At 59.4% G+C, this 25,448-nt stretch overlaps 1 protein-coding gene across 4 annotated transcripts in view; it reads right to left on the minus strand.

Annotated features, from left to right (window-relative positions):
- The window catches only part of ERICH1 (glutamate rich 1), a 58,951-nt gene extending 39,980 nt beyond the window's left edge, over positions 1 to 18,971 (minus strand). For 3 of the 4 annotated variants that reach the window (XR_003968145.1, XR_003968144.1, XM_030312039.1), the window contains exon 1: positions 18,877 to 18,971. Coding sequence is in view for 1 of the 4 variants with exons in the window: in XM_030312039.1 (XP_030167899.1) it covers positions 18,877 to 18,898 (22 nt within the window). In the remaining 3 variants the exon portion in view is untranslated. Of the gene's footprint in view, positions 1 to 12,496; positions 12,687 to 18,876 lie in introns of all 4 variants that reach the window. The other variant, XR_003968147.1, reaches the window with a different exon arrangement.
- Between the last annotated feature and the right edge of the window lie 6,477 nt (positions 18,972 to 25,448).

The following is a 25,448-nucleotide window of genomic DNA, read 5'->3' on the forward strand; positions in this document are numbered from 1 at the left end:
ATTTTAACTTGATAAATGAGTGAGGTCTTACAATACAAGCCGTATGTGACAACAAACGTCACATGATCACAACTGAGCCGATGGTTCTTCTCTCTCTCGCTCTTGCTGCAGGATTGGGCATGATCGTCAATGCAATGTCACGGTTCCATGAAATCCTCAAAAGGAGGCAAAGGCAAGTGTCATTGGGTAGGTTCCTTGTTAAAGCTGCACGAAAAGAAAAAGATTCCGTTGAGCCAACAGATGGCAGTCATTCTGTCAGTGACAGTGGAAGTCATCCTACATAGTAACTAACCCTCCTCTCTCCGGTCTTCCTCACGCTGGCCATGAAGGTTTTCAAAGATAAGTGCAAGTCAGTTGGTTTACTTTTATTATTTTGTATTATATTACAGTATTGTAATCATTTTTATATGAATATTTTTGTGCGGAACGAATCATCTGAGTTTCCATTATTTCTTTGGAGAAATTCACTTTCACGTAGAAGAAGTGCTTTGGATTACAAGCATGTTTCCAGAATGATCTTTGCTCGCAAACCAAGGTTTTACCATATCATTATGTCTTTCAGGATGCTGGTACATAGCAAAGCATCATTTTTAAAAAGTCTTTCATTTCTGGTTTGCTGAAATGCACCTTTTGACCTTGTGTGTGTGTGTGTTTACTCACTACAAATGTTAACTCTTCTTCAATGCAATTACTGGGTTTAAATCTCACATTCGGGCATAAAAAGGGAAGAGTATATTCCATTTTTAACAAAGGTGTTAACGGCAGCATTTCAAGGAAATGCTTTCCCATTTGACGTGATGTTAGAGCAGAAGCCTGAGAATGCCATGTGTGCGGTGTGAAGCAAGCTTCTGGAGGGCAAGCAGGTAAGCCCTCCCAGGTGAGCTCCCCCAGGTGAGCCCCCGAAGATGAGTCTCCTAGGTGAGCCCCTGCAGGTGAGCCCCCCAGGTGAGCTCTCGCAGGTGAGCTCCCACAAGTGAGCCCCCACAGGTAAGTCTCCCAGGTGAGTCCCCCAGGTGAGCTCCTGCAGGTGAGTTCTCCTAGGTGAGCCCTCGAAGGTGAGCTCCCCCAGGTGAGCTCCCACAGGTGGGCCCCTGCAGGTGAGTCCCCTGGGTGAGCTCCCGCAGGTGAGTCCCTGCAGGTAAGTTCCTCCAGGTGAGCCCTCACAGATGAGTCCCCGCAGGTGAGTCCCCCCTCGCCCCCAGGTGAGCTCACGCAGGTGAGCTCCCACAAGTGAGCCTTCACAGGTAAGTCCCCCGGTGAGCCCCCCAGGTGAGCTCCCGCAGGTGAGTCCCTGCAGGTGAGCTCCTCCGGGTGAGCCCCCCCAGGTGAGTCCCCGCAGGTGAGTCCCCCCTCGCCCCCAGGTGAGCTCCTGCAGGACAGCTGGCTGCACTCTGCAGCACTTCCTAGCCAGGCAGTCTCACAATAGGGGAAAATGGCTGTGTGCTCCATTTGAAAAAGCTCTTATGAAAAAAGGAAAGGAAACAGGAACATTTTCTTTTAGAATATTCCATTCTGAAAAAAAGCAAAAGAGAATTATAAAAGGTGGCACAGAAAAAGCACCCCATGACCTTTGACACCACTGAGGAAGTTACCCCCCCCCCCAACAATATCAGGAATGTTTTTCTTTCTCTTAAAAAAGTTCACTTGGATCACCAAGTAATACAGGTTCCCCTCAATATTTGTGTTCACAGTCTACTTTATTTAAAGTGGGGGAGCGGCTGTGCATTTAGTCCTCCTAAGTATACGCCATACATCTGGAGAGCTGTCTGTTGCGGATGAGAAGTGTTTACTCCTTTGTGATTCTACAGGCAAATTTGTCAGAACCTATGTTCTCATCCCTGCAAACCACGGTCTCCTGGAAAAGCGGAACTCTGAGGGGACAAGCAAAACGTGTGTGGGGCTAGTCTGGGACATGAGGAAGGCAATTAGTTCAAAAGCAGTCTTTTAAAGGGTGGACATTACTGGGAAGGAGCACGGCCAACGAGACTACATGCTCACTGGAACTACACAAAAATGGAAGGGACCCCAAATATCCACATAACTTTAAAATGCTTGAGAGGAAAACATAGAATAGGTTTACGACACTCTCTAGGTTTCTGGTGAACACACTTGCATGTGGAAAAGTGATCATCCAGAACTTGACGGTTGCCAGGCTTCCTGAAATCATACTCAAGAAACGCTGCTACTGGGGCGCCTGGGTGGCGCAGTCGGTTAAGCGTCCGACTTCAGCCAGGTCACGATCTCGCGGTCCGGGAGTTCGAGCCCCGCGTCGGGCTCTGGGCTGATGGCTCAGAGCCTGGAGCCTGTTTCCGATTCTGTGTCTCCCTCTCTCTCTGCCCCTCCCCCGTTCATGCTCTGTCTCTCTCTGTCCCAAAAATAAATAAACGTTGAAAAAAAAAAAATTAAAAAAAAAAAAAAAAAAAAAAGAAACGCTGCTACTGAAAACAGAAGCTCGGTGGCCGTGGCTGAGAGACCGTGCCCTGTCCTCACCTTGGCCTGACGCCAGGAAAACCGTCCAGAGTGCACCAGTGACAGACACACACGCACTAGTCACGGCTCCAGCGAGAAGGGAGAAATCTCCCATCTCAGCAAATGCCAGGTCAAGCCATCCCCCCTTTCCATCCTGAAATGGATGACTTGTGAGTATCTTGTTTTAACAGACGCTTTAAATTTCTCACGGTTACTGTATTTCTTGGGATCTCATGTTCTGAATTTTATCTTTGCCGTAAAGACTGCGTTCAAATGCCTGCCTGGTACCTGCCAGCCTATCCATAGCTTTCTCAACAATGTTCAATGTTTTATTTTTCCATTTTATCCCAATAATGAAGCAAGGTATTTAACCACTGTCTGTAATCAAGGAGTAAAGGAGTAAATTGATAATAGCACTATATCACTTCACAAGATAGAAAAGTTCAGTATAATATGTTAATTTAATAAATGATACTTTCTTAATGAGTTTCATAATAGAATCATAAACGTAAGAATGATGAGCTAAGATTTAAGCAAGAGTTGGCAAGCTTTCTGAAATACTCATTAAAAGGGAAATAGTACTCAAAATAGAACCAGAGACTGCTCTCAAATGGGACGTACTTAGAACATACACCATGAGTGACACGTGCTCTCCCGTGTAAGGATTGATGTACACCGAATATTCATTTTCTCCCAAACTTTCACATTAAAGAAAAGTCCAAAGTTTGTCTCTAATTCTTGCAGAGTGTCAGCATCACTGGCTGGATCAGCCACCAGTGGGCACGGCGGAGCCCTGCCCCACGCGGGACCCCGAAGGGCACGCCGCGGACCGGGGCGCGGCCCAGCAAGGGCCTCGAGAAACTTGCTTCGACATCCTGGGGACCCAGGATAACCCGTCACGTTTGCTCCAGAACTTTTATCACTCCCAGTTCCACGAAGAGTGGCTCTTCGTCGCTCAGATCTCGAATTCTGCCCAAAGCGCACAAGGTGAGACTGGCCGCGGGTCACTGGCACGAGTAGGGAGGTTAACCGCTTGCTTTGCGCAAAAGCAGACTGGGGAGTGCCCACTCCCTCCACTGCCCAACGTTACCCCACGGGTGTCCCTAAAGCCACCTCCACTTGGGGACTGGGCCTCCTCCAGGCGCCTCCTCTCCAGCCCCCGAGCCAGGCACGCGTGGGCCTCCCCCCAAACAATGCCCTCCCATGCTGGCTGTCGGTGCTGCTCTGTGTCACCGTCAGCCGGGCTGTGACTGTGGACCACGCACGTCACGTGTGCCTTCCGGCAGAGCCCTTAGGATAAGGCCAGTGTCACCACACGCTGCGCGCAGTTCACCTTCAGGGTACAGCTGCCCCTTGAACGATGTGGGGTTTGGGCATGGACGTTTGTGTCCTTGAAATTCCCCGTCGGGAGAACTTGTGAGTCTCCCTAAACGTGACCAGAAGTCTGGCCAATAGCAGTCGATGAAAACCTGCCTTGTACACTACATGTATCCTGTCGTGCGTTCTCACAACAAAGGAAACCAGAGAGAAGAGAAGGTCATTAGGAAAGTCGCTCGGAAGGGACAACACACTCATCGCACTGCACGGTTCTGACCGGAAAACACCCACGCACAAGTGGACGCATGCACTTCAAACCCGTGTTGTTCCAGGATGAGCTGGGTGATGATGCTCTGACATCTTAAAACTTTCTGGCTGCGGAGACCACCACTCCCAGGGCAGCCCATTCTTAAGAGAGAGCAAAGCAGGGCAGTCACGTCCGTGTGCAAACTGCTCCATCCAGAGCCCGGCCTCCCCATCTGCCCTGCCCCCAGGAGCAGCACCCCTCTGCTCTGCCTCCCCATCTGTCCCCCTGCCCCCTGCCCCTAGGAGCAGCACCCCTCCACCCTGCCTCTCCCATCTGTCCCATCCCCCAGGAGCAGGACCCCTCCGCCCTGCCTCCCCCGTCTGATCCTGCACCCAGGGGCAGGACCCCTCCGCCCTGCCTCCCCCGTCTGATCCTGCACCCAGGGGCAGGACCCCTCCGCCCTGCCTCCCCCGTCTGATCCTGCACCCAGGGGCAGGACCCCTCCGCCCTGCCTCCCCCGTCTGATCCTGCACCCAGGGGCAGGACCCCTCCGCCCTGCCTCCCCCATCTGCCCTGCCCCCAGGAGCAGCACCCCTCTGCTCTGCCTCCCCATCTGTCCCCCTGCCCCCTGCCCCTAGGAGCAGCACCCCTCCACCCTGCCTCTCCCATCTGTCCCATCCCCCAGGAGCAGGACCCCTCCGCCCTGCCTCCCCCATCTGCCCTGCCCCCAGGAGCAGGACCCCTCCAATCTCCCTCCCTATCTGTCCCCCTGTCCCCTGCCCCCAGGAGCAGCACCCCTCCGCCCTGCCTCCCCTGTCTGATCCTGCACCCAGGGGCAGGACCCCTCCGCCCTGCCTCCCCCGTCTGATCCTGCACCCAGGGGCAGGACCCCTCCGCCCTGCCTCCCCCGTCTGTCCCTGTCCCCAGGAGCAGCACCCCTCCGCCCCGCCTCCCCTGTCTGATCCTGCACCCAGGGGCAGCACCCCTCCGCCCTGCCTCTCCCATCTGTCCCATCCCCCAGGAGCAGGACCCCTCCGCCCTGCCTCCCCCGTCTGATCCTGCACCCAGGGGCAGGACCCCTCCGCCCTGCCTCCCCCATCTGCCCTGCCCCTAGGAGCAGCACCCCTCCACCCTGCCTCTCCCATCTGTCCCATCCCCCAGGAGCAGGACCCCTCCGCCCTGCCTCCCCCGTCTGTCCCTGTCCACAGGAGCAGCACCCCTCCGCCCTGCCTCCCCTGTCTGATCCTGCACCCAGGGGCAGCACCCCTCCGCCCTGCCTCCCCCATCTGTCCCATCCCCCAGGAGCAGGACCCCTCCTCCCTGCCTCCCCCGTCTGTCCCTGTCCCCAGGAGCAGCACCCCTCCGCCCCGCCTCCCCTGTCTGATCCTGCACCCAGGGGCAGGACCCCTCCGCCCTGCCTCCCCCATCTGTCCTGTACCCAGGAGCAGGACCCCTCCAATCTCCCTCCCTATCTGTCCCCCTGTCCCCTGCCCCCAGGAGCAGCACCCCTCCGCCCTGCCTCCCCCGTCTGCCCTGCCCCCAGGAGCAGCACCCCTCTGCTCTGCCTCCCCATCTGTCCCCCTGCCCCCTGCCCCTAGGAGCAGCACCCCTCCACCCTGCCTCTCCCATCTGTCCCATCCCCCAGGAGCAGGACCCCTCCGCCCCGCCTCCCCTGTCTGATCCTGCACCCAGGAGCAGGACCCCTCCGCCCTGCCTCCCCCATCTGTCCTGTACCCAGGAGCAGGACCCCTCCAATCTCCCTCCCTATCTGTCCCCCTGTCCCCTGCCCCCAGGAGCAGCACCCCTCCGCCCTGCCTCCCCCGTCTGCCCTGCCCCCAGGAGCAGCACCCCTCTGCTCTGCCTCCCCATCTGTCCCCCTGCCCCCTGCCCCTAGGAGCAGCACCCCTCCACCCTGCCTCTCCCATCTGTCCCATCCCCCAGGAGCAGGACCCCTCCGCCCTGCCTCCCCCGTCTGATCCTGCACCCAGGGGCAGGACCCCTCCGCCCTGCCTCCCCCATCTGCCCTGCCCCCAGGAGCAGCACCCCTCCGCCCTGCCTCTCCCATCTGTCCCATCCCCCAGGAGCAGGACCCCTCCGCCCTGCCTCCCCCGTCTGATCCTGCACCCAGGGGCAGGACCCCTCCGCCCTGCCTCCCCCATCTGTCCCATCCCCCAGGAGCAGGACCCCTCCGCCCCGCCTCCCCCGTCTGATCCTGCACCCAGGGGCAGGACCCCTCCGCCCTGCCTCCCCCATCTGTCCCATCCCCCAGGGGCAGGACCCCTCCGCCCTGCCTCCCCCATCTGCCCTGCCCCTAGGAGCAGCACCCCTCCACCCTGCCTCTCCCATCTGTCCCATCCCCCAGGAGCAGGACCCCTCCGCCCTGCCTCCCCTGTCTGATCCTGCACCCAGGGGCAGGACCCCTCCGCCCTGCCTCCCCCATCTGTCCTGTACCCAGGAGCAGGACCCCTCCAATCTCCCTCCCTATCTGTCCCCCTGTCCCCTGCCCCCAGGAGCAGCACCCCTCCGCCCTGCCTCCCCCGTCTGCCCTGCCCCCAGGAGCAGCACCCCTCTGCTCTGCCTCCCCATCTGTCCCCCTGCCCCCTGCCCCTAGGAGCAGCACCCCTCCACCCTGCCTCTCCCATCTGTCCCATCCCCCAGGAGCAGGACCCCTCCGCCCCGCCTCCCCTGTCTGATCCTGCACCCAGGAGCAGGACCCCTCCGCCCTGCCTCCCCCATCTGTCCTGTACCCAGGAGCAGGACCCCTCCAATCTCCCTCCCTATCTGTCCCCCTGTCCCCTGCCCCCAGGAGCAGCACCCCTCCGCCCTGCCTCCCCCGTCTGCCCTGCCCCCAGGAGCAGGACCCCTCCGCCCTGCCTCCCCCGTCTGATCCTGCACCCAGGGGCAGGACCCCTCCGCCCTGCCTCCCCCATCTGCCCTGCCCCCAGGAGCAGCACCCCTCTGCTCTGCCTCCCCATCTGTCCCCCTGCCCCCTGCCCCTAGGAGCAGCACCCCTCCACCCTGCCTCTCCCATCTGTCCCATCCCCCAGGAGCAGGACCCCTCCGCCCTGCCTCCCCCGTCTGATCCTGCACCCAGGGGCAGGACCCCTCCGCCCTGCCTCCCCCATCTGTCCCATCCCCCAGGAGCAGGACCCCTCCGCCCCGCCTCCCCCGTCTGATCCTGCACCCAGGGGCAGGACCCCTCCGCCCTGCCTCCCCCATCTGCCCTGCCCCTAGGAGCAGCACCCCTCCACCCTGCCTCTCCCATCTGTCCCATCCCCCAGGAGCAGGACCCCTCCGCCCTGCCTCCCCCGTCAGATCCTGCCCCCAGGAGCAGCACCCCTCCGCCCTGCCTCCCCCGTCAGATCCTGCCCCCAGGAGCAGGACCCCTCCGCCCCGCCTCCCCTGTCTGATCCTGCACCCAGGGGCAGCACCCCTCCGCCCTGCCTCCCCCGTCTGATCCTGCACCCAGGGGCAGCACCCCTCCACCTGCCTCCCCCGTCAGATCCTGCCCCCAGGAGCAGCACCCCTCCGCCCCGCCTCCCCTGTCTGATCCTGCACCCAGGGGCAGCACCCCTCTGCCCTGCCTCCCCCGTCTGTCCCTGTCCCCAGGAGCAGCACCCCTCCGCCCTGCCTCCCCCATCTGTCCCATCCCCCAGGAGCAGGACCCCTCCTCCCTGCCTCCCCCGTCTGTCCCTGTCCCCAGGAGCAGCACCCCTCCGCCCCGCCTCCCCTGTCTGATCCTGCACCCAGGGGCAGGACCCCTCCGCCCTGCCTCCCCCGTCTGATCCTGCACCCAGGGGCAGGACCCCTCCGCCCTGCCTCCCCCATCTGCCCTGCCCCTAGGAGCAGCACCCCTCCACCCTGCCTCTCCCATCTGTCCCATCCCCCAGGAGCAGGACCCCTCCGCCCTGCCTCCCCCGTCTGATCCTGCACCCAGGGGCAGGACCCCTCCGCCCTGCCTCCCCCGTCTGATCCTGCACCCAGGGGCAGGACCCCTCCGCCCTGCCTCCCCCGTCTGATCCTGCACCCAGGGGCAGCACCCCTCCGCCCTGCCTCCCCCGTCTGTCCCTGTCCCCAGGAGCAGCACCCCTCCGCCCCGCCTCCCCTGTCTGATCCTGCACCCAGGGGCAGGACCCCTCCGCCCTGCCTCCCCCGTCTGATCCTGCACCCAGGGGCAGCACCCCTCCGCCCCGCCTCCCCTGTCTGATCCTGCACCCAGGGGCAGCACCCCTCCGCCCTGCCTCCCCCGTCTGATCCTGCACCCAGGGGCAGGACCCCTCCGCCCTGCCTCCCCCATCTGCCCTGCCCCCAGGAGCAGGACCCCTCCTCCCTGCCTCCCCCGTCTGTCCCTGTCCCCAGGAGCAGCACCCCTCCGCCCCGCCTCCCCTGTCTGATCCTGCACCCAGGGGCAGCACCCCTCCGCCCCGCCTCCCCTGTCTGATCCTGCACCCAGGGGCAGCACCCCTCCGCCCTGCCTCCCCCGTCTGTCCCTGTCCCCAGGAGCAGCACCCCTCCGCCCTGCCTCCCCTGTCTGATCCTGCACCCAGGGGCAGGACCCCTCCTCCCTGCCTCCCCCGTCTGTCCCTGTCCCCAGGAGCAGCACCCCTCCGCCCCGCCTCCCCTGTCTGATCCTGCACCCAGGGGCAGCACCCCTCCGCCCCGCCTCCCCTGTCTGATCCTGCACCCAGGGGCAGCACCCCTCCGCCCTGCCTCCCCCGTCTGTCCCTGTCCCCAGGAGCAGCACCCCTCCGCCCCGCCTCCCCTGTCTGATCCTGCACCCAGGGGCAGCACCCCTCCGCCCTGCCTCCCCCATCTGTCCCTGTCCCCAGGGGCAGCACCCCTCCGCCCTGCCTCCCCCGTCTGTCCCATCCCCCAGGAGCAGCACCCCTCCGCCCTGCCTCCCCTGTCTGATCCTGCACCCAGGGGCAGCACCCCTCCGCCCTGCCTCCCCCATCTGTCCCTGTCCCCAGGGGCAGCACCCCTCCGCCCTGCCTCCCCCATCTGTCCCATCCCCCAGGAGCAGCACCCCTCCGCCCTGCCTCCCCCGTCAGATCCTGCCCCCAGGAGCAGCACCCCTCCGCCCTGCCTCCCCTGTCTGATCCTGCACCCAGGGGCAGCACCCCTCCGCCCTGCCTCCCCTGTCTGATCCTGCACCCAGGGGCAGCACCCCTCCGCCCTGCCTCCCCCATCTGTCCCTGTCCCCAGGGGCAGCACCCCTCCGCCCTGCCTCCCCCATCTGTCCCATCCCCCAGGAGCAGCACCCCTCCGCCCTGCCTCCCCCGTCAGATCCTGCCCCCAGGAGCAGCACCCCTCCGCCCTGCCTCCCCTGTCTGATCCTGCACCCAGGGGCAGCACCCCTCCGCCCTGCCTCCCCCATCTGTCCCTGTCCCCAGGGGCAGCACCCCTCCGCCCTGCCTCCCCCATCTGTCCCATCCCCCAGGAGCAGCACCCCTCCGCCCTGCCTCCCCCGTCAGATCCTGCCCCCAGGAGCAGCACCCCTCCGCCCTGCCTCCCCTGTCTGATCCTGCACCCAGGGGCAGCACCCCTCCGCCCTGCCTCCCCCATCTGTCCCATCCCCCAGGAGCAGGACCCCTCTGCCCTGCCTCCCCTGTCTGATCCTGCACCCAGGGGCAGCACCCCTCCGCCCTGCCTCCCCCGTCTGATCCTGCACCCAGGGGCAGCACCCCTCCGCCCTGCCTCCCCCGTCTGATCCTGCACCCAGGGGCAGCACCCCTCCGCCCTGCCTCCCCCGTCTGATCCTGCACCCAGGGGCAGCACCCCTCTGCCCTGCCTCCCCTGTCTGATCCTGCACCCAGGGGCAGCACCCCTCCGCCCTGCCTCCCCCGTCTGATCCTGCACCCAGGGGCAGCACCCCTCTGCCCTGCCTCCCCTGTCTGATCCTGCACCCAGGGGCAGCACCCCTCCGCCCTGCCTCCCCCGTCTGATCCTGCACCCAGGGGCAGCACCCCTCCGCCCTGCCTCCCCCGTCTGATCCTGCACCCAGGGGCAGCACCCCTCCGCCCTGCCTCCCCCATCTGTCCCATCCCCCAGGAGCAGCACCCCTCCGCCCTGCCTCCCCTGTCTGATCCTGCACCCAGGGGCAGCACCCCTCTGCCCTGCCTCCCCTGTCTGATCCTGCACCCAGGGGCAGCACCCCTCCGCCCTGCCTCCCCCGTCTGATCCTGCACCCAGGGGCAGGACCCCTCCGCCCTGCCTCCCCCGTCTGATCCTGCACCCAGGGGCAGCACCCCTCCGCCCTGCCTCCCCCATCTGTCCCATCCCCCAGGAGCAGCACCCCTCCGCCCTGCCTCCCCTGTCTGATCCTGCACCCAGGGGCAGCACCCCTCCGCCCTGCCTCCCCCATCTGTCCCATCCCCCAGGAGCAGCACCCCTCCGCCCTGCCTCCCCTGTCTGATCCTGCACCCAGGGGCAGCACCCCTCCGCCCCGCCTCCCCTGTCTGATCCTGCACCCAGGGGCAGCACCCCTCCGCCCTGCCTCCCCCGTCTGATCCTGCACCCAGGGGCAGGACCCCTCCGCCCTGCCTCCCCCATCTGCCCTGCCCCCAGGAGCAGCACCCCTCTGCTCTGCCTCCCCATCTGTCCCCCTGCCCCTAGGAGCAGCACCCCTCCACCCTGCCTCCCCCATCTGTCCCTGCGCCTAGGAGCAGGACCCCTCCCCCCTGCCTCCCCCATCTGCCCTGCCCCCAGGAGCAGCACCCCTCTGCTCTGCCTCCCCATCTGTCCCCCTGCCCCCTGCCCCTAGGAGCAGCACCCCTCCACCCTGCCTCCCCCATCTGTCCCTGCGCCTAGGAGCAGGACCCCTCCCCCCTGCCTCCCCCATCTGCCCTGCCCCCAGGAGCAGCACCCCTCTGCTCTGCCTCCCCATCTGTCCCCCTGCCCCCTGCCCCTAGGAGCAGCACCCCTCCACCCTGCCTCTCCCATCTGTCCCATCCCCCAGGAGCAGGACCCCTCCGCCCTGCCTCCCCCGTCTGTCCCTGTCCCCAGGAGCAGCACCCCTCCGCCCTGCCTCCCCCATCTGTCCCATCCCCCAGGAGCAGGACCCCTCCGCCCTGCCTCCCCCATCTGTCCCTGTCCCCAGGAGCAGCACCCCTCCGCCCCGCCTCCCCTGTCTGATCCTGCACCCAGGGGCAGCACCCCTCCGCCCTGCCTCCCCTGTCTGATCCTGCACCCAGGGGCAGCACCCCTCCGCCCTGCCTCCCCCGTCTGATCCTGCACCCAGGGGCAGCACCCCTCCACCTGCCTCCCCCGTCAGATCCTGCACCCAGGGGCAGCAACCCTCAGCGTTGATCATCCTGGGCCCTGGTGCAAGGCAAGAAGGGCCACCTTTATTGCTCAAAACTCACCAAAATTGTTCAAACTAGCCGGTCCTAAATTGTTTACCATGCCCTGCCGGCCTGTCCCAGCCAAGCCCAACAAAGCCCATTCACGGTGTGAATCCTTCCCTGTCCTGGCCTTCCTGGGCATCCCCATGTCGTGCCCCTGTCTCTAGGACCCAGGAGTGTAACAACCCTGGTTTTCCTGAGCCTCCGCTCCAGGTCCTCTTGTGGCTGCACCTGACTGGCCGTGTCACGCAAGAACCCCGGACGGCCCCCACGGATGGAGGGGACAACTGAGGATTACAGGGAGTGCCATCACAGGGCCCGCCACCCTCTGAACAGCAGCGTCCCACCCTGGGGGATGGAACCTGCTGTCCACACACCCCAATCGGACCCGTGTCTGATCCCAGAGAAAGTAGTCTGTAACTGCCAACCTGCAAGGTCAGTCCCCACATCCAGGGTTTTTGGGAAGCTTCTGTCCCCCGCAGCTGCTGCCTTACTCCCCGTCGTTTCCACATACCCACGAACCCCCAACAACACGCTAGCTGGCCCTCCTGCCACTGTAACTGCCCCTTCCCACAGTTATCCTGTCCAGTCTCGGGTGGGTCTTTAATGGAAGCAAATGCCTATCCCTGTGGTGCCTGAAACCTGCAGCTCAGGGTCCCTACCCCCAGCACAGGTGCCCTGGGCGGCCAGGACCCAGCATTCACCCAACCCCCTTGGTTTACATGGAGCCATTTGTGCATTTGGTCGCTGGGCCATTCATTTCAGAAGTGCTTACTGAGCTCATTCATTCATTCATTCATTCAGGAAGTACTAACAGCCCATCCATTCATTCATTTGTTGAGGAAGTGCTTACAGAGCTCATTCATTCATTTATTCCTTTGTTCAGGAAGTGCTTACTAAGTTCATTCATTCATTCAGGAAGTGCTTACTGAGTTCATTCATCATTTGCTTAGGAAGTACTTACTGAGCTCACTCATTCACTCATTTGTTCAGGAAGTACTTGCTGAGCACACTCATTCATTCATGTGTTCAGGAAGTACTTACTGAGCTCATTCATTCATTCAGAAAGTGCTTACTGAGCACACTCATTCATTCATTCGTTCCTTCAGGAAATGCTTACTGAGCACAGGAAGCCTGCCTGGTAGAAGGGTTCAAACAGGAATCCGGCGGTGACGATGCAGAAGGCAGCCGTGTGTGATGGAGGGAGCACGCCATCAGGGGAGCTGGCGCCATGGGGTGGAGGTGCTAATCCAGCCTTGCTGGCTCCGGCCTGGGCAATTTCTGTGATCAGTAAAGCCAGACCATGTCTCCTGTAGAAGCATCACAGGCATAAGGATGAAGCTGTGCCCCAGCAGTCACCCTGTGCCAGCTGGCACCGAGCACGCAGCTCCCCAAAGAAACGGGGGCTCCTTCCCACCGAGGTGCAACCCAACCAGAGCCTGAGGTTCTAAGATGACAGAGGACCTCGTCGGCACTGAGAAGGCTGAAGGTATGACTGGAGAGACATGTGCACACAGGTGTATGAACACACACACACACACACACACACATGTGCACACACGCAGAGATACACACATGTACACGCAGATACACGTGTGCACACACACGAACACAAAGAGACATGTGCGCACACATGCAGAGATATACACACGCACAGACATACATGTGCACACACACGTGGATACGCACGTACAGAAGACACACGTGTGTGCACAGTGGAGATACACATGCACACACGCATGCACAGACACACGTGCGCACACACAGAGGCACACATACATGGACACACATGTTCACACATGGATACATGTGTACACACATGTGCGCACGCACACGTGCAGAGATCCACACGTGCACACACAGACACACACGCGGAGATACACAGACACACATGTGCAAAGAGATACACACACAGACACACACATGCACACAGAGACTCATATGTGTACATACATGCAGAGATACACACGTGCACACAGGTAGACACACACACACGTACATGCACGAGCGCAGACACACATGCGCACAGACTCACATGTGCACACACAGACGTGCACACATAGATGCCCCATCCCAGTCCTGCTGGTCTAGGAACGCTATCCTCAGCACCCAGGCCACAGGGAGCACCACGGTGAGGGGTAGGTTATGCTGACCACAGAGCCCTCCCACAGAGTCATGGATACAGGGATGAGGACAAGAGCTCGGTCATCTGGAACTGAGGCCACCACAGTTCAGATCTCATCCAAGGAGAGTCCTTGGAGGACAAGGATCTTGTGGCTCGCACTCCTGGCTCCTGGGCAAGGTGCGCCCTGGGAAGACCAGTCATGGCGGGAAGAAATTCTTATTAAGAAGCAACTGGAGGGCCGCCCGGGTGGTTCAGTCGGTTAAACACCCAACTTCGGCTCAGGTTGTGATCTTGTGGTTCACGACTTGGAGCCCCGTGTCAAGCTCTCTGCTGACGACTCAGAGCCTGGAGTCTGCTTTGGATTCTGTGTCTCCCTCTCTCTCTGTTCCTCCTTGGCTGGTGCTCTGTCTCTCAAACGTTAAAAAAAAAAAAGCAATGGACCATCTGCATCACACACGCACTCCCCAACCTGGCAGCCGGCCTCATGAACACAGGAGGCAGGTGCAGGCAGAGACAGGTCAGGGCCAGGTTCAGGATCCCAACCAACGTACCAGCGCGTGCAGGTGGGAAGCCAGGGCCACGGGCACTCACTCACTTAATCCTGATAACATGAGAGGCTGAGATGACCGTTTCATCTTGATGAGACATCTTAGGATTAACAAAAATTAACTGAAGGGTGGGGGTGCTGGATGAGAGACAGGTGTGCTGCTGGGGGACAGGCACTCTGCCATGGTCTTGACTTGCATCCATTCCTTTAATCCTCTCCACCTACAACTCATCTTGTGAGTACAGGAGCAGGGAGGGACAGGGGCGACCACGGTGCAGTCGTGAGTGGCAGGGAGTGAGGGACAGGAGCTGAGTGTGTTCCTCCCGGTCCAAAATGGACAGCACACTCTCACCAGGCTGCCCTGCCCCAGCACGTAAGCACCCCCTGTCCTGGGGGCCAGGGGAGCTCACCTCCCGTAAGACGCGGGCCAAAGCCCGCACAGCCTCACGCAGTATGAGCTGGGAGGGGTGAGGACGGGGCGCTCTAGACTCTCGGGAGGCGCCGTCTGAGGAGCCGCCATCCTCACCGTCCACACTGCAAGCAGCAAAGCCGTACCCGGGCGAGTGCAGCAGTGAGGTCCTCTACAGATGGACGAGGCGCCTCCTGAGATGCTGCGCACCTGCTACAAGAAGCTGTCCGGAAAGGTACGAACAGGCGCCTGTCAGGCAGGTGGCGGGAACACTCACCCTGCTCCCTCATCTGAAGGGTTAACCGTGCAGCTGCTGAGGGGTGGCGCTGTGTGACATGGGGACCCGGCTCACCCGCCGCACACCTCTTCCCCGGGGAAGCCGGCCCTCAGGGCAGCTACTACCTGATCCCTGATCCGCCGGGGACCCTCCCGGCTTCCAAGTGCTGTCCTGCTGCCTCCGGCTTCCTCCAACACCGGCTCCCGTGAGCACGACCACCCCACCTGACTTAGCACTTTGTTCCCTGCTGGATATGCGCCCGCCCTCCCCAAGCAGGGAGGAAGCCACTCCAGCCACCACATAGGATGTGCGGGCCTCCGTGCGGTTCACGTCAGTCATGGAGGGCTGTGCATTTCACGTCTGTCTGCTCACTCACAGAGGCGTGCGGAGTCTGGCCCCGGAGATGTCTGCTCGTACTGCTCACACGTTTTCCCACATAAAATAGAGCATATTAAATAAAAAAAATCACTCAAGTAGTATTGTTGCAAAGGCAAAGCATCGTCCCCATGAATGCCGCAGAGTTCTGCGACACGCTGTCTGAGGGGAAATTAGGGCATCAGGGGGATACACAGCCCAGTGGGAGCAACCTTTCAGGGAAAAACCCTAGGACCACCGCTTCAGACAGACTGCCAGCCCGCCCGTGTCACGTGCCAGAGCTGAGTACCTTTCTCCTGGGATGTGTCCTCATCAGCAACCGTGACCCTAGCCCAGGGAACAGCTTGGAACCTCCCTAGAAACAAAGCACTTGCTTCCCTGCTGTGTCCCCACAGCCTGAACGAGATGCCACACACACTCAGCAGACTCAATACGCATTTGCCGTGCGAGCCAGTGTTAAGAGTTCTGCGGGAAGTTGACTTGATGCAGCCACTGTGGGAAGCAGTGTGTCTCTGAAGGGCAGCTGGACGGCGAGAGAGCAGGGATGCCAGCGCAAGTCTGCACCGGCCCCGGCCTTCTCCAAGCACCACACACTTCCCAAACCGCATGCTTCCAGAATTTACAAGTGCTTAGACGTTTTTCCAACTATAATCTCCCGTAAGCGTTTCTGGAAGAGGGAGTGTTATCCCAGAGACATGGTCTTCAGTGACCTCGTTAAGAAGACTCAGAAAGCTAATATTTTGTTTCCCACTTACATTTAATACATACTAATCCACCCTTCCAACCGCAACGTCTTAAACAACCTAACTTTGTTTGACAATTTTATCACCGATCCAATGGGAAAAGGAGGTCTTTTCAGAGAAGACTCCTGACTGCGGAAAACAAGGAAAGCTTTCTTCAGTGAGCTGAGAAAGGCCTTTACAATTGACGAGGCACAGGAGAGGACCGTGATTTCTTGCAGAGGGAACAGCATTCAATGTGAGGCTTGGAAGGGGCACAGACACACACGGGGTGAGAAGGTATGAAGAGAAGGGGTGGACGCATAGTAGAAGAGGAAGGACTCCTGTGCGAGGGAGAAGAAACCCGCAGGGCTTATCAGCCAACCACGAAGAACCACAATGGCCACCTGGGTTGGGACTGCTCCCAAGAACCTCAATTTAACCTGCAGATTCTCTAGTCCTACTTATGGTGTGTGTGTGTGTGTGTGTGTGTGTGTGTGTGTATGTGTGTGTAAAAACAGTGCTTTGAGTACTCATTAACATGTTTTAATGTTCCTTTTGGAGCCTAACATCTGACTGGTTAGAAATTAAGTCATCTTAACCTATGATGATCTGTTTTTAGAGCTCACTACGGGGAAGTCAAAACTCAGCAGGATGCGGTGCAGTAGGGAGGCACCAGCATGGTGTTTTCCCATAAAGGAAGCCACAGAGAAGGGAACTCTAGTACTCTCCATATTCTGCCTTTTTGAGAAATTAGTTTCCTTTGCTTACTTTAAGCAAGCACTTATTAACTATAATGGACACTTGACTTTTCATTTCAAAGGGCAAAACCACAATCATCCATTCTAAACTTAGAAAAGAAGAAAAAAATAACGGCAGCCTGAACCAGTCCAAGCAACATAAGAAAGGAAATGTCTCAAAAACCTTCACTTTTACCTGAAGCCATAAAACTTCTAGAGGAAAACACAGGGAAAGAACTTCTCAGTGACGGTCCTGGTGATTTTTTTGAAATGACACCTGATGCGCATGCGACAAAAGCCAAAATCAACAAGTGCGAACCCCCTAATTAGAAAGTGGGTAGAGGATCTGAATAGAATTTTTTCTATAGAAAACATAAAGATGGTCAAAGGACACATGAAAAGATGTTCGATACCACTGTTTACCAAATGCTAATCCAAACCAGTGAGAGACCTGTTAGAACAGCAGTGATCAAAAAGGCAAAAAATAACAAATAGTAGGACGTGGAGGACAGGGAACCCTGTGCACTGTTGGCGGGAATGTAAGTTGGTGCAGCCACTACAGAAGGCGGACTCCCCAAAATATTAAAAACAGAACTACCCTGTGATCCAGCAACTCCACTTCCGAATATTTGTTCAGAGGAAATGAAATCTGGAGCTCGAAGAGATATCTGCATCCCCACGTTCATTTCAGTGCTATTTACAAGAGCCAAGGCATGGAACAGCCTAAGAGTCCCTCCAGGATGGATGAATCAAGATGATGTGGTGTATACACGCAGTGGTATATTCAGCCATTAAGAAAGAAGGAAATCTTGCCATTTGCAACCACATAGGTTGACCCTCAGAGCCTTGCCCTAAACGAAATAAGTCAAACAATGACAAATACCACATGATCTCACTTATCTGCTGTGTCTAAAAAAACCCTAGACTCCCGGGTGCAGAGAACAGGCTGGTGGTTACCAGAGAAGGGGAGGTGGTTACTGGGATTGGGAGAAGCCGGTCAGAAGGTATGATCTTCCAGTTCTAGTCCTGTAGGACTAGTAACTCCCAGAAAGTCGCGTACGGCACGGCGACCAGAGTTTACAATGCTCTGTGGTAGAGCTGAAAGTTGCTAAGAGAGGAAATCCTACAAGTTCTCATCACAAGGAGACTACGTGAGGTGCTAACTTACGGGGACCATTGGCAGCGTCCACGCACGTTACATCACTGTGCTGCCCACGTGGAACAGGTACGGGGTTGAATGGCAATCATATCTCAGTAAAACTGGGGATAAACAAAACCTTCCCTTTTGTCATTTGAATGCTGAGGATTAAGTGGTAATGAGAAGATACAGTTTCTAAGACTCCAAAATGTTAACCAATACATTTGTATTCCGCCCCTTGAGTGCTGGTTGAGAATATTATCAGTTAACAAAGGCTGGGTACAAGGTAGAGTATTATGTCCATTTTACAGGTGAAGAAAATGAGGCTCAAAAAGGCTTCTGACCTGTTCCCAGGGAGGAATTCCAGTTATCAAGCAGACTGCTCAGTATGAGCCGCAGGTCCCTGCATCGGCTTTGGGAAGTGTCCACCGCCCCATCTCCACCCTGCAATCCCACAGTCACTCATGGAAATGTGCTCCTTCCTCCCTCCTTTGGGGTCCCACAGGCCTCCTTGCCTCTGCCCAGTGCCCCTGGACACCAAGGGCTGCGATGAGTATCCCAGAGACACCGGGGACCCAAAGGGGGTGGGTGGGGGGGTCCTCCTGGCTCCTGGTGATCTTTCTGGCCCTCAGCGATCCCCGTTCTCTACCCCCACCCTCCCCAACACCTGTCAGGGTCTGGGGACCAGGTAGGAGGTGGGCCAGGGATCGAGCTAGAGGTAGGCTGGGGTCCCAGGTCTGGGTGGGAGGTGAACAGGGCTCTAGGGTCTGTGTGGTGGGTGGTCCCAATCCAGGAAGGAAATGGACAAGGCTCTGGGGTACAGCCGGGAGTGGGCCGGGGGTCTCGGAAGGAGGTGGCCAGGGCTCTGAGGTTCGGGAGGGCTGTGGCCAGGGCTCTGGGGTCCGGGAGGGAGGTGGACAGGGCTCTGGGGTCCGGGCGGGGGGTAGGCCGGGGGTTCGGGAGAGAGGTGGACAGGGAGGGCTATGGAGCCCGGGCGGAGAGTGGGCTGGGGGTCCCGGAAGGAGGTGGCCCGTGCTCTGGGTTCCCGGCGGTGGGTGGGCCCGGTGTCCGGCGTCTGGGTCCGAGAGCAGGAACTGGGAGGGCCGCGTCCCCTTCCCCACTACCCACCTGCGCCCCCCGCCCGCGCCCCCAGACCCCTACCCAACATACCGTGCCGTCTCAGCGCTGCCATGGCGATGCTGCGACCCCAGCTCTATCCCGGCGCCAACAGCTTCAGGGCCAAAGTAGCGCTGCGACGCTTCCGGATTCCGACCCTCTATGCCCACCCACAACAATAGGCGTGCCCAATCGGGATCCAGGGTCTTTCCCGCTGGATGCCAATCAGCGGAGTCCCGGCTGTGGATTGGTTTTTGCGGGTGCCGTGGGCGTGACCAAGGGCGCTAGTGCTTGGAGCATGCTCAGAGGGAAGTGACTGACTACTGGGTGAGCCGGCTTCCCGGTTTTGGTGCCTTAGAAGAAAGTCAGAAGACGCAGGGAACTCCAGTCTCATATAAAGCCTATTAAACTACATCCTCTCCTTATTACCGTTTATCAGTATTCAAATGAAAAAAGGGAATTTTTTATTTTTTCCCAGTTTTATTAAAATATAATTGAAATACAACACTGTAAGTTTAAGGAGGTATTATGAGTAGGGGTTCAGGGGGAAGGGGCTACGGAAAGGGGGTCATGGGAAGGAGTTCATAGGGACGTGGTCATAGGAAGATAGCGGGAAGGGTCAGCAGGAGGGGGTCAAGGGGAGAGGAGACTCAGTGGGAGGGGCCCCTTGGTCCTGTGGCTCTGTGACCACTTAAGGTGTCACCTGGGGTTCTGTGGCCCCAAATCAGGGGTGCCAGTGCTGTAGGTGTGGGGGCAGTGCAGGGGTCCACTTAGCGCCCACCGTGCACCCAGGTGTCCACAGGTACTCCACAACTAGGGGTGTGAAGGCCAAGGGGAGGAAGAGAGCCCGCAGACTGCTGTGGGGAAGACCCCTGCCCCTGCTGTCCTCTTCCCCGCCGGTCCACTTCCCCCAGGTGGGTTTCTTCCCTGGGCACCCTGTCCAACCCCACTGCACCCTCTCTGCGGCCTGGATTTATTGTGTTCTCCTCTTCTTGAATTTACCTCTTTGGAAAATATATTCCCCAGAGTCTGTCAATGCAGGACACTGTTCAAGATGCTGAGAACATGTCGTGAATGGCCTGATGACAGCAGACAGGAGAGGATGAAGTGAGACACACAGCATGTCATATGTCACACGGACACGAGTGTGGGGAAGCGGATGGTCAGGAAGGTTGTGTGAGCCAGGCTGGGAGCAGGGCTCGGTGATAGCTGGGCAAAGATCACTCAGCAGAAGGGCAGCAATGTCCCTTGAGACTCTTGAGGGGGCAGAAGGACTGATGCCATCTGTCAGGAAAAAGGCCTCAGTGTTGGGACAAGACCCAGAGGGGATCATACTACTTTGCGCTCTCCAGCGAGGGAGGAAAACCATCAGCCCGGGAGAGCAGAGGTGTGATATCTGACATACATCTCACAGAGGGGCCTTGAGGAAGCAGGGAGACCAGTGTCAGCCATTGCAGTTAGAGGGACCTTGGTGGCCAGAGTCAGGGCGGCAGCATCCGGGCTCGCAGGAAGAAGTCCTCGGATTTCTGATCTATTCGACGACAGAGCAAGAGATTTTTGTGTTGACCAGTCTGCGCTCTGAAGAGGAGAGTGACACATCTACACAATTTTGTTCAGGAAACTGGAAGGCTGCAGCCGCACTGAGGAGATGGGAAACATCCAAGAGGAGCACCCTTGGGTGGGGCCTGTGGGGTGGGACACGTGAGGTTGGACGCTCAAGAGACACAGAAAGGTAGGCATCAGTTAAACAGCTGAATAGGACTTTCGAGTTCAGGAGATGGTGAGTCTTGTCCAAACCCACACAGTGTCCAGCACCAGGAGTGAATCCTGATGGGGCTCACTGTGACTCTGGGTGACGATGGTCAATGTGGGCTCATTGTTTTGACAGAGGCACCATCTGGTGGGGGTGTGGACAGTGGGGGGCTGTGGGGGGCAGGCAGTACGTATGAAGTCTCTGCACCTTCCCCTCAATTTTGCTGTAAACCCGAAACTGCTCCAAGAAATAAAGTAAAACATGTTGGTGCAGGAGGAGGGGATGTGTGCGGGAATCATGTCCTCAATGAGGCTGCATCCTGAACTTTTCCTTCTCTTTGGCAACATCCCCACCGGTCTTCAAGCCCACTCTGGACATGGTGGCTTTACAACAAAATCTCCCCAGAAACCAGAGTTTCCTCCTGTCCTAAGGTGATAATGTCTTTCACACCCAGACTTGAAAGAATTGATGACGACGTCAGCCTCCGCTTTGCCACATGCAGCATGTCTTCTGCCACCACCCTCGCCGCACCTGTTCCTATGTCACAGGACCCCCTCACCCATGCCCATGCAGGCTGACCACTCGGTGATCTCCCTGAAGTGCCATCGGCCCCCGTGCAGAGCCCAGCGTGGGATCATCACTGAGCCTCTTCTCCTCTCTTTCTCCCCCCTATAATGTGCCCAGGAAAACCAGCCAAGGATGGTCTCCCTGCAGCATTTCTGGCCTTCCCTGCCTTCATGTCTGCACCATCTCTCACTGGAACCCCCCCGGGTATTTAGACCGAGCTCCCCAATTGCATGCGGTCTTCCTCACTCTCACCTCCGTCCGTCTCTTCTCATTGCAGCCAAAATGTCTTTAAAACCCTCACTGCCACTCAAAACCAGTGAAGGTAATCCATCACTTTTACAAACTAAAGTACGAAATTGCATGATCCTATCAATAGACGCAGAAAGGACACTTGACAAAATCCAACATTCGGTCATGATATAAACTCTCATCAGACAAGCAACTAAGGGGAACTTCTTCAACTTCATAAAGAGCATCCATGGAAACCCTGCGGCTAAGGTCATGTTAACCCTATGGTTAAAGGTGTCCCTCCCACACTCTCTCTCACATGGCACGGGACGGAGTCCTGGCTCATGCAGGAAGAAAAGGAAATAAAAGGTATACAGATTGGGAAGGCAGAGATAAAACTGCTTCATCCACAAATGTCATGACGGTCGGTGGAGAGTATCTTTCCCCGCTCAAATGTGAGCAGGGATACAGGATAAAATTCAGAGACCTTAAGAGGTTTTCTAAACCCCGGACTCCTCCTCCTCCCACTTTCACACCACTCTTCCTCTGCTCACTTTGTCCCCCTCACTCTGACCGGTCAGAGCACCGACCCACCTGCCCTTCCCTCCACCTCCCTGCTCTTCCTCCTTCCTAGAGCCCCTTCCCTGCTCTTGTCCCAGGCTCTGGCACAAGCAGTCCTCTGGATTGTGGTTCTGCTGCACAGTCCCCAGCACTCACCTGCTGGTAGCCCAAACCCACTGCTCGGTCTTTCTAGAAGGCATAGGAGTTGCTCGGCCAGAGGAACCCGCACTAGGCCAGTGGGGATGGAACTGTAGGACTGGGGGATGGAAAGCAGATGAGCACATGTCCAGCCCTCCAGGCCATGGTCAAGCAGTTCTGAGTCTGGGGGATGGAAATCAGATGAACACATGTCCAGCACTCCAAGCCATGGTCGAGCAGTTCTGAGGTGCACTCCAGAGAGTTCCCCCAGGGACCCCAGCCAGACTGAGCCCCAGACATCTACAGGGATGGCCGGCTAGATATCGTATCCTGTACACTTCCCCTTCCTCCCTGACGTGCTCTCTTCCAGCTTCCAGACTGAGCCCCAGACATCTACAGGGATGGCCGGCTAGATATCGTATCCTGTACACTTCCCCTTCCTCCCTGACGTGCTCTCTTCCAGCTTCCAGACTGAGCCCCAGACATCTACAGGGATGGCTGGCTAGATATCGTATCCTGTACACTTCCCCTTCCTCCCTGACGTGCTCTCTTCCAGCTTCCTGGACCAACCTCCCAAATAAACTACCTGCACCCGGATCCGCGTCTCAGGACCTGCTTGCAGGTGAACCTGGGGCAAAGTAACACTTGAACCCGACTGTGGCCTCCTCAAAGAGTTCTTCCCTGACACCCCACGCTGTAGGAGCTGCCCTCTTTACCTTCTCCACCAACACCCCACATCTGTCCTTCTGAGAAGTTGTAATTTGTAATGATATTACTGTTCAGTTTTAAAAACTGACGCCCTCCCTGGACCGCAAGCTCCAAGGACCAGTGGCTGTTTCTGTGTTTGGCTCACGTACGGAGACATGACAGACACTCAGCACATTGTCGTTATTTTTGTCGTTGCTGTAGCATGAATGAATGAATACATGAATCTCGAAAAGAGGAACGGTTGGGGACAGATATGGAGAGGAGGGAAGGAAATTTTTTTTGTTAAAAAATTGATGTAGAATCGAGACTTCTGGTAGAGATTGGCACACATGATTCATGGGTTTCGACTGCAGAGACAAATTGGAAGATGCTAGAAACGCTGCAGAGAAATGCGACTGTGAACAGGTTTCTCTGATTCATCCTGTATCCACAACCCTTGGCACTTGGACCTTTGCTGTCAAATAAGATGCAATGGATTAACAGGAGTGATCAGTTCTATGAAGAAGAACTCTTACGGAGACAGGGCTTTTGTTTAAAGGTCCTGGAATTTCTGGAAAAGGCTGGTTCATCCCTCTCCAAACATTTTTGATCACCTGCTTCCTATTCTGGTCCCTGTCCATTTTCCTATGAACCCTCATCTTGCCGGCCCCCCCTGCTCTGGCAGCTCGGACTTGCCGACAACCCAGGGGGAGACGTGGAGGGGTGTGCTCTCTCAGAAGCGTTACAAGGGGCCCCCCTGACCTGCTCCAGGCACATTACCGCAAGGGCGCAAAGGGGAGTAAGGACACTGGGCCTCCGGTTCCCAGCGGAGCAGAGAGGTCTTTGGCGGGTGACCCTCCTTGTCTGCCGGCCATCTGGTCTTGGAAAGGCATTCCCGCGTATTTAATGAAGGTTTATCGAAATACGGCCAATGTCGCTCAGTTGTCCAGATCGCTCAGGTTGTCGATGCAACTTGTGCTGAATTAACCCTTCCTCCTCCCTTGGCCGCTGTCTTCTCGGTGTTGCTGAGAGCAAACGCACGGAGGCGGCCAGACCCCACGGATGATGCTTGCCGCTCTGCGCCCAGGTTTCCTACTACAGAGAAGGCTGTTCCTGGGGCCGCCATGGTGCACCCCGTCTTCCCTGCGGACACCACGCACAGTTACCGGTGGGGGACAGTGCGCCCACGGAGGGAGGAGGAGGCTCGGCTTCGGCGCACCCCCAGCCGCAGGACGGACACAACGGCGACACACCTTTGCCAGCAGCTGGAGCCCGCATGTTCTCCCGAGTCCTCCCAGGCTAGGGAGCATCTGGGTCCGGAGCCGACTTCACCTGGGCGCGCGTTCCTCCTCGGGACCCGGGGGCCGAGGCACGTGTGGGATCCGCGCGCTAACTTCGCGGCGCTCGGGCACTCTCCCGCGGGCGGCGCCGGAACCGCGGGACCGCCGGCCGAGCTCCTCGCGTCCGCAGCCCTCGCGGGCGCCCGGCGCAACAGGTGGCGTCCGGGGCGTGGCCTGCGCGCCGGCGGGCGGGGCGGGGCGGGGCGGCCGGGGGCGCGGCGCGCGGGCCTGGGCTCCCCCGGGCGCGGGCCTGGCCCCTCCCCAGATGCCGCCGCGCGCCGGCCGCCCCCCAGCGCGCCCGGCCTCCCCGGGCGCCCAGTGCGCAGGCGCCGGCGGTGAGCTCCGACCGTGCGCCGGGCTCGAGCGCGGTCGGAGCGCGCGGCGGCGGCGGCGGCAGCGGCCCCGCGGACGGACGGACGGGCGGACGGACGGGCCACGCGCCATGTCGCCCCGGACCTACTGAACTCTGAGCGCCCGAGGATGTCTGCGCTGAGGAAGGTGCGAACCGGCGGGTCTGGGCTCTGCGTGGGGCGCGGGCAGGGATCCCAGGGCAGCCTGGGCACGGGGTCCCGAGCTGCGCGGGCGGCCTCGTCCCTCGCTTGGGCTGGGCGCGTCGCCGGCGGTGGCCGGGGGTCCCCGGACCCTGGGCTCTCGGGGTGTGGGTGCGGCGCGGGCACCGCGGAGGCGGGACGGGCTGCGCTCGGCCGGCGAGCTGCGGGAGCCCGAGGAGGGGGCGGCGTCCGGCTCCCGCGGGGCAGCGGCCAGGGCACCGGGGCGCAGGGGGTCGCTGGTCGGGATTAGGGAGGGTCGGAGGTGGGGGAGGCCGGGAGCCCGGGCTGCGCCTGCAAGGGGCGCGGGCCGGGCTGGGCGGAGGGGCCACTTCTGCCGGGTCGCAGCGGCTGCAGCGCGGGGAGGGGGTGGCCGCCGCCCCGCTCTTCAAGTGGGAGCGCGAGCACCGGGCTTTTTTCGGGGCGGTTGCTAAGCGCGGAGCTCCCGGCGCAGGGTTTTGTAACCAAGCCTCCCCCGGCAGCGGCTGTTGCTGTTCTCGGCTCGCTCGCTAACGATCGCAGAGAAATAATGAGGATGTAATTATTGCATCCTGCGCTGCCAGGGGTGGGGGCGGCAGGCACGGGCTCTGCGTGCGCGGGCAGGTGGGGCCGGCCTGGGGAGGGTGCCCCAGCCCACCTGGCAGCCCTTCTTGCGCGTGCTGCGCCCAGAGGCTTGGAGCCAGCTGGACGGGGGACCGGGGGCGGGGGGAAGGTTAGGAGAAAGAGTTAGGAGAGGTCGGGAGGGGGCCACCGGGCAGAGTGTCTCAGAGGTCAAGGAGGTCTGTAGAATGGAGAGGGCCACGT

Source organism: Lynx canadensis, chromosome B1 (genome assembly GCF_007474595.2).
Source record: "Lynx canadensis isolate LIC74 chromosome B1, mLynCan4.pri.v2, whole genome shotgun sequence".
NCBI lineage: Eukaryota > Metazoa > Chordata > Mammalia > Carnivora > Felidae > Lynx > Lynx canadensis.